At 38.3% G+C, this 11,292-nt stretch overlaps 1 protein-coding gene, 1 long non-coding RNA gene and 1 pseudogene across 3 annotated transcripts; 2 read left to right on the top strand and 1 right to left on the bottom strand.

Annotated features, from left to right (window-relative positions):
• Positions 1–13: 13 nt before the first annotated feature.
• Positions 14–3,485, bottom strand: LOC147519482 (SAP domain-containing protein). 2 transcript variants are annotated; one of them, XM_086591068.1, is made up of 8 exons: positions 3,361–3,485; positions 3,168–3,259; positions 2,944–3,061; positions 2,295–2,356; positions 1,937–2,202; positions 1,401–1,499; positions 1,227–1,335; positions 14–881 (listed from the first exon to the last, which is right to left on the bottom strand). In XM_086591068.1, exons 1-8 carry the CDS (start codon positions 3,453–3,455, stop codon positions 190–192), a joined length of 1,533 nt encoding a protein of 510 aa, XP_086447194.1. In that variant the 5' UTR covers positions 3,456–3,485; the 3' UTR covers positions 14–189. The 2 variants fall into 2 exon arrangements, with proteins under 2 accessions (XP_086447194.1, XP_086447193.1); XM_086591067.1 differs by having other exon boundaries at positions 3,168–3,271; positions 3,361–3,471.
• A 301-nt stretch (positions 3,486–3,786) lies between these two features.
• On the top strand, positions 3,787–6,251 carry LOC147519481 (cell division control protein 48 homolog E pseudogene; annotated as a pseudogene).
• A 3,095-nt stretch (positions 6,252–9,346) lies between these two features.
• On the top strand, positions 9,347–10,151 carry LOC147519480 (uncharacterized). The gene is made up of 3 exons (XR_015214238.1): positions 9,347–9,474; positions 9,599–9,767; positions 9,863–10,151. It is a non-coding gene; the product is annotated as an uncharacterized LOC147519480 (long non-coding RNA).
• Positions 10,152–11,292: the final 1,141 nt, after the last annotated feature.

Below are 11,292 nucleotides of genomic sequence, written 5' to 3'. Positions count from 1 at the left end.
CAATGCAAATAAGTTGACAAAGAAGAAAAATAATGCTCAATTGCTCATCTTGCAGTGCTTTTGCTAATGAACCATAAAGGTGTACTCCTGTTTATTACTCAACATTTGGTATATACACGGAAACAGAACACATGAAATTCCTGAAGCTCTAAGACCATGAAACTTCGAAAGCAGCTTTGCGTATAAAATCTAGGTTTGGTGCCATAGGCATCTCCTTCCTGTTCTTCTACAACACCTCCAACACGAAGAAACAACACAATTTTCAGACCGCATATCAACACAACCAGGTGCTGAGCAACGCAAAAGACCATGAGTTGGCCTTCGATACTGCTCTGCTCCTGGTGGTACTGAAGGTATAAGCCTATCAAAGCGAGCTTGGTTCTGGTAATAATCTAGGCCCATTGGATCCAAATGGTAGCTTGGAGCAGTGTGGGGGTGTCTGAAGCGAGTGTGGTTGTAATCCTGTTGAAAAATAGGTACTTCTGCTGTATATGTATGGTGCTTAGGAGCTGGCATTCTCATCGTTGCTGAACCTGAACCTTCATCATTACTGGAGAAAAAGAATGCCGCTCTACTAGCATCAAAAGCAGATGTCGCATTCCTAGGATGATTCTGTAAATGATCACTATTTAGGGAATATGGATGAGGTACAGGACCTCTGCCTTCCTTGGGCTGAGTGGACCTAAAATGATCAGCAGCAAAAGACCTTTGAACCCCATGCATATCAGTGTTCCTCATCTTTCTTTGGTTTACTGGTAGAACCTTTCCACGACCACCACCATGTTTCCCAGTCACTGCCCTTGTTCTCAGTTCAGGTTCCTGGTATCTGTGTCTCTTTGGAGATCGTCCCGTATTATGGGAAGGCATCCTGCGCTTGGAACCTAATAGTCATCACCAGTAAAACGTTAGATAACTTAATAGGAAAGGACAATACTGAAGATATAAATCAAGACAATGCTTGTTTATTCACAACAAATGCCTTCCTCATCCAGGTGGGGATATAACTTAGAAGACATTCACAAATATGAGTTTCTCTGCAGCCAAAGGACAAAAAATGGTTTCATTAACCCGAGTGATGATGCAATCAACAAGATATGCTTTCTTCCATTAATATTAGTTTCAGTCAGAAGGTTATCTCACCCACTGGATTTTCCAATCAATTACCGGGTTCTATAACAAAATTACATACGCACAGGACATATTTTGCTTAAAGGGAGATAACAAACCATTGTTTGAAGAGTATGCTTTCTTCGTAGCTCTTAGCTCCCTTGCTGCTGCACCTCTCTTGTGCTTCTCAGCTAGAACTCTTGACCTCTCTGCTTCATTATCCCAACGCTAGAAAAGTACAGGAATAAGAAAACTCAAGTTAAATAAACTATCCTCAGAGAAAACCATTTTACCTGTCGAAAAGTTTTCAGCCTATAAAGGATGCGACCCTTCACAAGCAATGGAGCCAGTGGTGGCATTTTCTTGGCTCCTTTGCTCCACAGCACTTCCACCTACCCAGAAACAGGAACAACAATCACCAACTGAATGGTAAAGAAGAAAGTCCTACTAAGGTAACAAAGTAACAGTACATAGGTCCAAAGGAAATCTTGCCAGGCCAAAATTAGTAACATCTGATAAAGCGCCATATCTTTTTCTCACTATCTAAAAAGTGAAACTAAACCATATGCTTTCACTTCTGCGTCCTCGGCAACTAAACCACATGCTTTCACTTCTGCGTCCTAGGCAACTAAACCATATGCTTTGAAGAATTGTGATCTACTGAAATTTTTGTGTCCTAGATTTTTGGATGGAAGAATTATACTATTGGTGCTGACCCCTCCAGACCAAGTTACAGCTACAGCATTTGTGCATAACCACAGGCTACCTGAGCTTAGTAACACTTTTATTCTGAAAAACAATATCCCCTTATCCACACAATCATTCTTACCGTAAATGTATGTTGCTGTTTGGCTGCACCATAACTTTCCTTTACAACTCTACCAGCGATGGTTCGCTTCCCGAGAAGATTCCCATTCCTTGTCACTTTGTCAAATCTATTGGAAATCACTAATTTTAAGACGAAAGAAACGGGTTTGGGGTCCGACATTAAACACCAGAAAGCTTCACAAGCTACGAATATGATAGAAACTCTAATATACATACTTCCCAAAACCCTCTGTGTGAAAACAACAACATCACATTTGCAGACATCACCTGCAAAGGAAGAATACTTTTTGATTTCATACCCATACATAGTACCAAAACTATCAGAAAATGGAAGAAAGTACGTAAAGAACTAGCTCTACCTGTACAATTGATAGAAAAAGAGGATCTAGGATACAGTTGTTCACCCATTCCATCCTTTATCCTGAGAAATATGTAATGATATGGTAACTAAGCTGTTAATAAATTATCAATGCAAACAGATCACCTGCTATATGTTCAGTTAAGTCATTACAAACTGCAACACATCCTCCGGTTAGTACAAACTTCACTAGTGTCACAGGGACATATCTTCTAGTTTGGAACAACTTATAACTTTATTTAACGGGTCAGGAATGCCCCCTTTCACTAAAAATATTAAACCCTATTCGCAATTGGGCACATGAAGAAATGATCTGAAAATAATCTCCTTTATAAACACCTATGAAACTAGTTCTTACATTCTAAGGGACTATTTATTCTTTTATGTAGTTTCCTAACTTACAGTAGAAAGTGAAAGTTTCATGTATTAATATATTGCCAAAAGTATTTTTTGGTACATGTTTTTTCCGCCGAAACATGGAAGGCAACCAATACATTACATGGCAAATCATCTAAACACACTCAATTTCATCAATAGAAATTACTCAGTTATTCAAAGAATGCATAAAAAAAGCAACCACGAGAATAACAAATCTCAACTACTAAAACAAAGCAGCAGGGCGATTCTTATATTGATTCTTCTGAACTAACCTCCAATGCTCTTGAATTCTCTGTATACAGACTTCTTTCGTCCCTGTTAACCTCAAGCCATGCTTCCTCAAATATACTTTGCATTCCTCTAGTTTCAGCAGTTCCAGATGATGACCACCTAAAAGAAGATGAAATATGAATAGAGCTCACGAAAACAAGTGACTGATGAACTGATTCTATACAATATTGCAATGATATTAAACGTGTTTCGGATAATGAGTTACCTTTGAGAAGTTGGACGATATGATCGTATAGAGCTTTGTCGTCGTGAACTGGATTAGACTGATAATCGTCATCTTCTTCGGAACTCCACTCGCTGTTTTCATCACTGAATAGAAACAGCACACAGACACAGACGAACATGAATAGATTTTTATTGTGAAAATTCTAGCAAAAAAGAAGCATGCATATACATACCTGCTCATCTCTTCTTCAGACCAATCATCATTCTTTTCTTCATCCGAGGAATCAGAGAGAATTATATAATTTGCCTTCCTTTTTCCTCTGTCCATCTTTGCTGTAAAAAAAAACACAGGAATGGCTCGAAAATATATATCGCTAAACAAAATGCCGCAGTAGATTTCGGACTTTTTGAAATATCTGCTGACTTATCATTTCGGATATATTCTTTTTTTGACATAGGACTTGTTTCCGTCTTGGACAAGAACTAGATTTCCATTACCGAAATAGAAACATATATGCTGTTTTCGTATTGGACAAGGACAAAATAATTGTTCCCTATAAATATAGCATGCACTAGCCTAACCCTTGTTCATAGTTTCATTGTCTCATAGATTATATTCTTTTCTGCATCCATCGTTCTAAAACAATAATCTTAGGAAGATGACGTCGAAGAAGGACTACAGTACTGCAATATTGGAGAGGAAAAAGGCAGTGAACAGACTTGTTGCTGATGAAGTTGTTGTGACGACTGATGATACTAGTTCCGCGGTTTCAATGAATCCTACTACAATGGACAAACTCGAGCTTTTCCATGGTGATACTATACGAATCAAGGGGAAGAAAAGGAGAGAGACTGTTTGCCTTGTTCTTGCTGATGAAACTTGTGAGGAGCCTAAGATCAGAATCAACAGGGTTGTCCGCTCAAATTTGAGAATTAGGCTAGGTGATATAGTTTCTGTTCACGTATGTTCTGATATCAAGTTTGGGAAGCGAGTGCATGTTTTGCCTATTGATGATACTATTGAAGGTGTTACTGGGGATTTGTTTGTTCCGTATGTGAAACCTTATTTCCATGAAGCGTATCGTCCAGTAAGGAAAGGCGACCACTTCATCGCCAGAGGTGGGATGAGGAGTGTGGAATTTAAGGTAATTGAGACTGACCCTCCAGAGTATTGTGTGGTTGCTCCGGATACTGAAATATTTTGTGAAGGGGAGCCAATTAGTAGAGAAGATGAAGATAGACTGGATGAAGTTGGTTATGACGACGTGGGTGGAGTGCGCAAGCAGCTGGCTCAGATCAGGGAGTTGATGGAGCTTCCGCTTAGGCATCCTCAGCTTTTTAAATCCATTGGTGTGAAACCTCCCAAGGGTATTCTTTTATATGGACCACCAGGTACTGGGAAGACACTATTAGCCAGGGCTGTTGCTAATGAAACTGGTTCTTTTTTCCATTGCATTAATGGACCAGAGATAATGTCTAAAATGGCTGGCGAGAGCGAAAGTAATCTTAGGAAAGCTTTTGAGGAAGCTGAAAAGAACGCCCCTGCTATTATCTTTATTGATGAGATTGACTCGATTGCTCCAAAGCGAGACAAGACAAACGGAGAGGTTGAGAAAAGAATTGTTTCCCAGCTCTTGACACTTATGGATGGTATGAAATCTCGCGCTAATGTCATCGTTCTTGGGGCTACTAATAGGCCCAACAGCATTGATTCAGCTTTGAGAAGATTTGGGAGGTTTGATAGGGAAATTGAGATTGGAGTTCCAGATGAAGTTGGACGTCTTGAAATTCTACGCATCCAAACAAAGAACATGAAGCTCTCAGATGATGTTGATTTAGAGCGGGTTGCGAGGGATACTCATGGATACGTTGGTGCCGATCTGGGTGCTTTGTCCACCGAAGCTGCGTTACAGTGCATCAGAGAAAAAATGGACATGATTGATTTCGAGGATGAATCTATAGATGCCGAGATACTTAATTCTATGGCTGTTACAAATCAGCACTTTACAACTGCCCTTGAAACCAGCAATCCCTCTGCTCTGCGTGAGACGGTTGTTGAAGTACCTAACGTATCCTGTGAGGATATAGGGGGACTTGAGAACGTCAAGAGGGAGCTTATAGAGACAGTGCAATATCCAGTGGAGCATCCTGAGAAGTTTGAAAAGTTTGGTATGTCTCCTTCAAGAGGAGTGCTTTTCTATGGACCTCCTGGTTGTGGTAAAACTCTGTTGGCGAAGATGATTGCGAACGAATGTCAAGCAAACTTCATTAGTATCAAGGGTCCTGAGCTACTCACAATGTGGTTTGGTGAGAGCGAGGCCAATGTTCGAGAAATTTTTGACAAGGCTCGCCAGTCCGCACCCTGTGTTCTTTTCTTTGATGAGCTTGACTCCATTGCTACAAAGAGAGGCAACAGCGGCGGAGATGCTGGTGGTGCTGCTGATAGGGTTCTAAACCAACTTCTGACTGAGATGGATGGAATGAACGCAAAGAAGACAGTTTTCATTATTGGTGCTACAAATAGGCCAGATATTATTGACCCTGCATTGCTTAGGCCAGGCCGTCTTGATCAGCTGATCTATATTCCTCTTCCTGATGAACTGTCGCGACATCAGATCTTCAAGTCCTGCCTCAGGAAGTCACCTGTTTCAAAGGACGTGGACTTGAGCACCCTGGCGAAGTTTACTCGAGGCTTTAGTGGGGCTGATATTACAGAGATATGCCAACGTGCATGCAAGTATGCCATTAGAGAAAACATTGAGAAGGATATAGAAAGGGAGAGGAGGAGAAAGGACAATCAAATGGAAGTAGACGTTGATGATGAAGTGTCACAGATCGAGGCTGCTCACTTTGAAGAGTCTATGAAGTATGCCCGCAGGAGTGTGAGTGATAAAGACATTCGGAAGTACCAGGCATTTGCACAAACATTACAGCAGTCAAGAGGGTTCGGGAATGACCTTGAATCTACTTAAGCAAAAGCAACTGAACACAACCGTTTAATGATCTGGTAAACACTGCACGCACGGCTCACAATAATGAAAGAAATGGCAACATCCTCTTCCCTGTCCTTTGGACACTACAACAAATATGACCTTTTGTAACATGCTTTTTGCAACATTTTGTGGTGAACGTTATGGAGAACAAACAGTTGTAACATATTTTCAACAAAATGTTATTAATTATGAAATATCATATTGTTTTGTCTTATTTTATTATTTAATGTTACAAATTTTAGCTGACTTGCAACATTTGTTCTTGATATGTTACCAAATTTTGTGACCTACAACATTTGTTCTTGAAAAATATTACCAAATTTTGTTGGGGTTGTAACACTTTTCAGTGAAATGTTACTAATTTTTTTTTTTGGCTTTGCAACGTTTCGACTTTAGAAGTTGCAAATAACGCCAAAGGCCGTCTTTGTGACATATTTTAAAGAAATGAAATGTTGCCAAGGAAAGAATGTGAAAACGGCCAAGTACAAATTGGTGCCCGAAATTTTTTTACGGAAAATACTGATATTTCAAATTATTTCATTCATTATCGAAAACTAGAATATATCAAAGACCATTAATACTGAGTAGTGGAAAATGCTCCCAGTGACCCACGTCAGTCCCCTTTTTTCTCTAAGACTGACACATCAGATTTTACAATAATTCGGCATAAAAAAAAGAATTCTACGCCTTTTTTATGGATTTCAATTGTTCGTAACCCAAAATAGATAAAAACCTCTCTTTTCATACTTTTTTTTTCAATTCTACAAAACACTCCCAACTCGCAAAAAAAAAAAAAAAAATCTCTTCAAACGCTCTCTATTATTCTTCTCTTCATCGAAAATTAAAAAAAAAATCATCTCTTCAAACCCTCTCTATTATTCTTCTCTTCATCGAAAATTAAACTAAGAATAATAGAGTGATGTCAAAATTAAACTACGAAGTGTTGGGAAATAATCAGAAATTTAGAGTCAATGAATGACACTGATAATTTCAATCCTCGCAGGTTTGATCGCAAAGAAGTCAAAATGGCCGCCTTTCGAAGAAAAAAAAAAAGAAATTGGATCATTTTCTTTGACAATCCATTTTAGTTCTTTCGAGAGAGTAGAATGGAACATCACTCTACTTCAAGAGTTTTGGCTTCTGCTGGCGTGGGTTCTGCTTTTTCTAATACAAAACACCACACCGATATTCAAGTCAGCGATATTAATGGCTCGGCAGAGGTCGAATTTTGTAGTATCAAGCTTCCGGTTTCGGTGAGTGTCTTTGAAAGGATCTTCTTCCGTCAATCAATTGGTTCCATGTATTTTCAGTTAGTTTAATTCTCTCGACAACAATGCTTGAAAAATTAAGTATTACCTAATAGACAAAAAGTTTTGAAATGATTTACCGCTCTAAAACCGAGCAATATGTTTTGTGCTTTGTTTTTGTGGATCGCCCGAACATCCATGTTTCTCCAAAATAAATTATAAGAGAAATGCAAGTATCTACAAAGCACACACCTTATTATTTCTCCTTTTCATTTTATGGGTTTGACCTTCATGATTGCTTGAGAGCAACAAGAATCCTCCGCTAGCAACTGGATGGGACCTGTTGTCAAAATGTCACTTCCGAGCTATAGGTAATATCTCTAAGATTAGCTTTGTGTTTTGATGAGATGATCTGAATCTGAGGTTTAACTGATACTTTTATGTTGTTGGAATGCAGTGGAAATACAGAGCAGTAAAAACCTTTCCCTCTCTCCCCACTTTCGTTCATCAACAAACGCTTTCGAACCAACATCAGCAGCTTTTTTTTTTCTGATCATGCTTATTTAATTGTTTCGCCTCTCTCCCCACTTTCGTTCATCAACAAACACTTTCTTTTATCAAGGCAGCAGGTTATTTCTAATCATGCTTATTTAATTGTTTCGATTTATTTTTTACTACTTGATTTTCCATTTTCTTTTTGTCTAATTGCAACTTCAGAGTCCATTTAATCAACTCTAGATTCCTGGATGAAAACCCATTTTCTCGAGCGACCAAAACTATTTGGGAGATATTACTTTGCAGAAAGCATGCCAACATATGCCCATTGTGAGAAGTCACCGTTAGAGAATGAGTACGAGTATATGAAACAGTTGAAAACAAAAAAGGTTTGCATAAAGGCAATTGCATTGGCTTCGAAACGAGGAACGGATTTTAGATGATAAACGAAATAAGAATCTAGAGTATGTGGAATATGCTAACAAGAATAGAGTTTTTGGTTGCTAATTTGAGCAGTGCGTGAATACCAGATTTCTGATTTTGATAATCACAAAGTTTTTCTGATGACTTGCATCTCTATCTATAGGGGGATATAAGCATTTCTTTAAAAGAACAACTTTAGAAGCCTCAGATTTTGTGAAGGATGATTGTGTCTGATATCACATTCGAGGTTGGCGAGGAAACCACAAGTTGATACTTGCTGCTGGCTCTCCTGTGTTTAGGGACCAGTTTTATGGAGTGATTAGAAATACAAACATTGATAAAGTAATAGTGGAGGATGTTAAACCTGTTGTTTTTAAGGTGTTTTACTTGAATCTCATCTCAACTGTTTCATGTATGCTCTGTATTATGATGTATAGTTAAGCATGTAGATTGCACCACAAGTTGTGCAACCTAAAGCAATTTTTGTGTGGCTGGATTCTTTGAAATTGTTGGTTACATTTCAGATGTGCATTTGTGATGTATAGTTAAGCATGTAGATTGCACCACAAGTTGTGCAACAGAAAACAATTTTTGTGTGGCTGGATTCTTTGAAATTGTTGGTTACATTTCAGATGTGCATCTGTTTCTTTTTGACATAGTAACAGTTTTCTTATATTAAATTGCTAGGCAGGCTTTTGCAGTGACGGAAAAGCTTAGAAAAAGACTGAGCACGACAGCTGATCGTTCCGCCCACCCTCGCTTCTCCGAACCACTGACAAAAGTGCGTAACTTCAAGCCAGGTGTATAATCATTATTATACATCCTATTTCTTCTTCCACTATGAAAGGTTTGGCTTGCTAGGCATTTGTCCTTAAGTCCTTCAAGGAGGCCGGTTGTTCGTGTTGAGAGAGCTTCGACCCGTCGCCACAACTCTACTTGGCCGAGCTTCGAACTCTATTTCTTCCTCTTTTTAAGCTCTTCCTTTTCTTATGGGACTTGAAGCCAAGTATGAAGATGAGGCTTTTCTCCCTTCAATAGATCTGACAAAGCGAGCCTTACTAAACAGGGGCACTTAGCTATCCCTAAAATGATTCAACCGAAAAGTGAAGGCCAAGGACAGGGGGTCGTGGAAGTGTTTCGAGCCAAGTGCCTAGACGAAGTCTGACCAATTTTTACTAATAGTCTTAACGTATCTCTCTCTCTCTCTCTGGATCATTTCTTTAAGTCAGCATAACAAACCAACTGATTGTTCTATATTTATTTGTGTCTCATGGTACTAATCCTACTTTTTTTTTTTTTTTTTTTTTTTTTAGGCTATGGGATCTTCTTTTGAAGTTTGTTGATCACTCACGTAAGCGTATTTGCCCATCATATCCAAAAGATGTTTATACCAGAGGCTGTGATGGTGTTGTGAATGATAAGCATAGAGTTCGCATGTTGAAGGGTCTTCAAAGTCATGCCAAAGGGAATGATAACATATTGGTAATATTACTCTGAATTTCTCTGTGCATCATAAATTATTTTATATTACAATTTAATCGGACAAATAGAGTTAAATAAATTGTTTCTTCTTCTAGTGCAATGATGAGAAAGAATACTACTCTGTTACTTTTGCTCCTCAGCTAGTTTCTTCAGATGACATTGAGGTTTCTAAAGGTTCTCAATGTCGGTCGACATGACCCAATAACTCCAGAAATGGAATCAATGATAGTGAGGTGCAAACACAATTCTTCAGAGATGAAATTTCCAAAAAGTACGGACAAGTCTGAAAGTGTGAGTCTTCTAGGGTGATAGCCTCTTCAGGAGTTAAAGATGTTGGTAAGCCTGGAGAATTAGATGTGGATCAATATAAGGTTGACGCCTTGAAGGAGCTAAGCCCTCTATCTTTAGTTTGTCATATATATTCTTAACACAGTCTTGATCTAACTTCAAATTTGCATTTCGTAGTGTAGGTAGTCAGCATTTACTATGATGGTGTGCCTCTCCTCGTCGGTATTTAGCAAAAGAAAGAACTACATGCCCAGAAATTCACAGTTAGTTCGGAAAAATCCGTCCATCATCAACCAATTGCTCGAGAAGGCGAGAGGATCCGCGACAATATTTTCTCTTTGCGAAGGTAAACTCCCAATTGATTTCTAATGATTTTAGTTAGTTTGCAATCTAATTTAACAAAGCCATAGCTTATAAATGTTTCATTTGTGCAAACCCGTTATGGGAGTCAAAAGCGATCTTGCAAGATTTGAAGGGCTTAAAGGAAGAGTTGCAAGCACTAAAACACATGAACTTGAGAAGAAATTGTTGGCTTAATGAAAGGGCGAGAGCAGAGACGGCTGTAATTAGATTAAAAAGGCAAATTTCATCTTCCGGTATTGATTCAATCACAGGAGTTCTTAGATGTTTGAATAATATGGGACTGAAAGTAAGAACAATTCGATCGAGTTCTCTGTTTGAGTTTTTAGCGACTCTAGAAATTGAACCAAAGGTTAGTATCCATTGCTATACTTAAATATATTGACATTACTGCTTACTATTGATTATGGTAAATGTATATATGTACTATCTATCTATTGTGCTTATATTGTTTTTCTAGCTAATTGGATATGATAATGTCTATGCCTTTAGACAGGTAATTTTCTTCACTTAGAAAGTTATCACCCTGTACCCGATATGAACCTATAATGCTTTTAGATTTTAACCAATCTCTATTGCATTGAAGTTACTATCCTTGGTGAGTGATGTAAGAATTGCTTTTTACAAATTGCTCTGATTAAGTGACCAAGATATTTCTACTTTGTTCCCAGTCTTAATGGTCTTTGGAGTAATATTCTCAGTCATCTTGATCAAATAGATTTACTTGAGTACAATCTCTCAACTACAAATGCATTGAGATTTATGTGCGTTTACTATTAAATATTTATATCAATTCACATTTGGATAGTGCTAAACTGTTATCATGTACTAAGGAGAGTTATCTCTATGTTTAAACAAAAGCATTTCAGATGTGAGG

Source organism: Coptis chinensis, chromosome 2, assembly GCF_015680905.1.
Source record: "Coptis chinensis isolate HL-2020 chromosome 2, ASM1568090v1, whole genome shotgun sequence".
Classification (NCBI taxonomy): Eukaryota; Viridiplantae; Streptophyta; class Magnoliopsida; order Ranunculales; family Ranunculaceae; genus Coptis; species Coptis chinensis.
This window is presented reverse-complemented; position numbering and strand designations above follow the sequence as displayed.

Excerpts from the sequence above, each read along its gene's own strand:
- LOC147519482 (XM_086591067.1), bottom strand. The coding sequence starts at position 3,455 with ATGGACAGAGGAAAAAGGAAGGCAAATTATATAATTCTCTCTGATTCC. Across the intron at positions 1,336-1,400 it reads GGCTGAAAACTTTTCGACAG|CGTTGGGATAATGAAGCAGA; the intron begins GTAAAATGGTTT and ends GTACTTTTCTAG. Across the intron at positions 882-1,226 it reads AGCATACTCTTCAAACAATG|GTTCCAAGCGCAGGATGCCT; the intron begins GTTTGTTATCTC and ends GATGACTATTAG.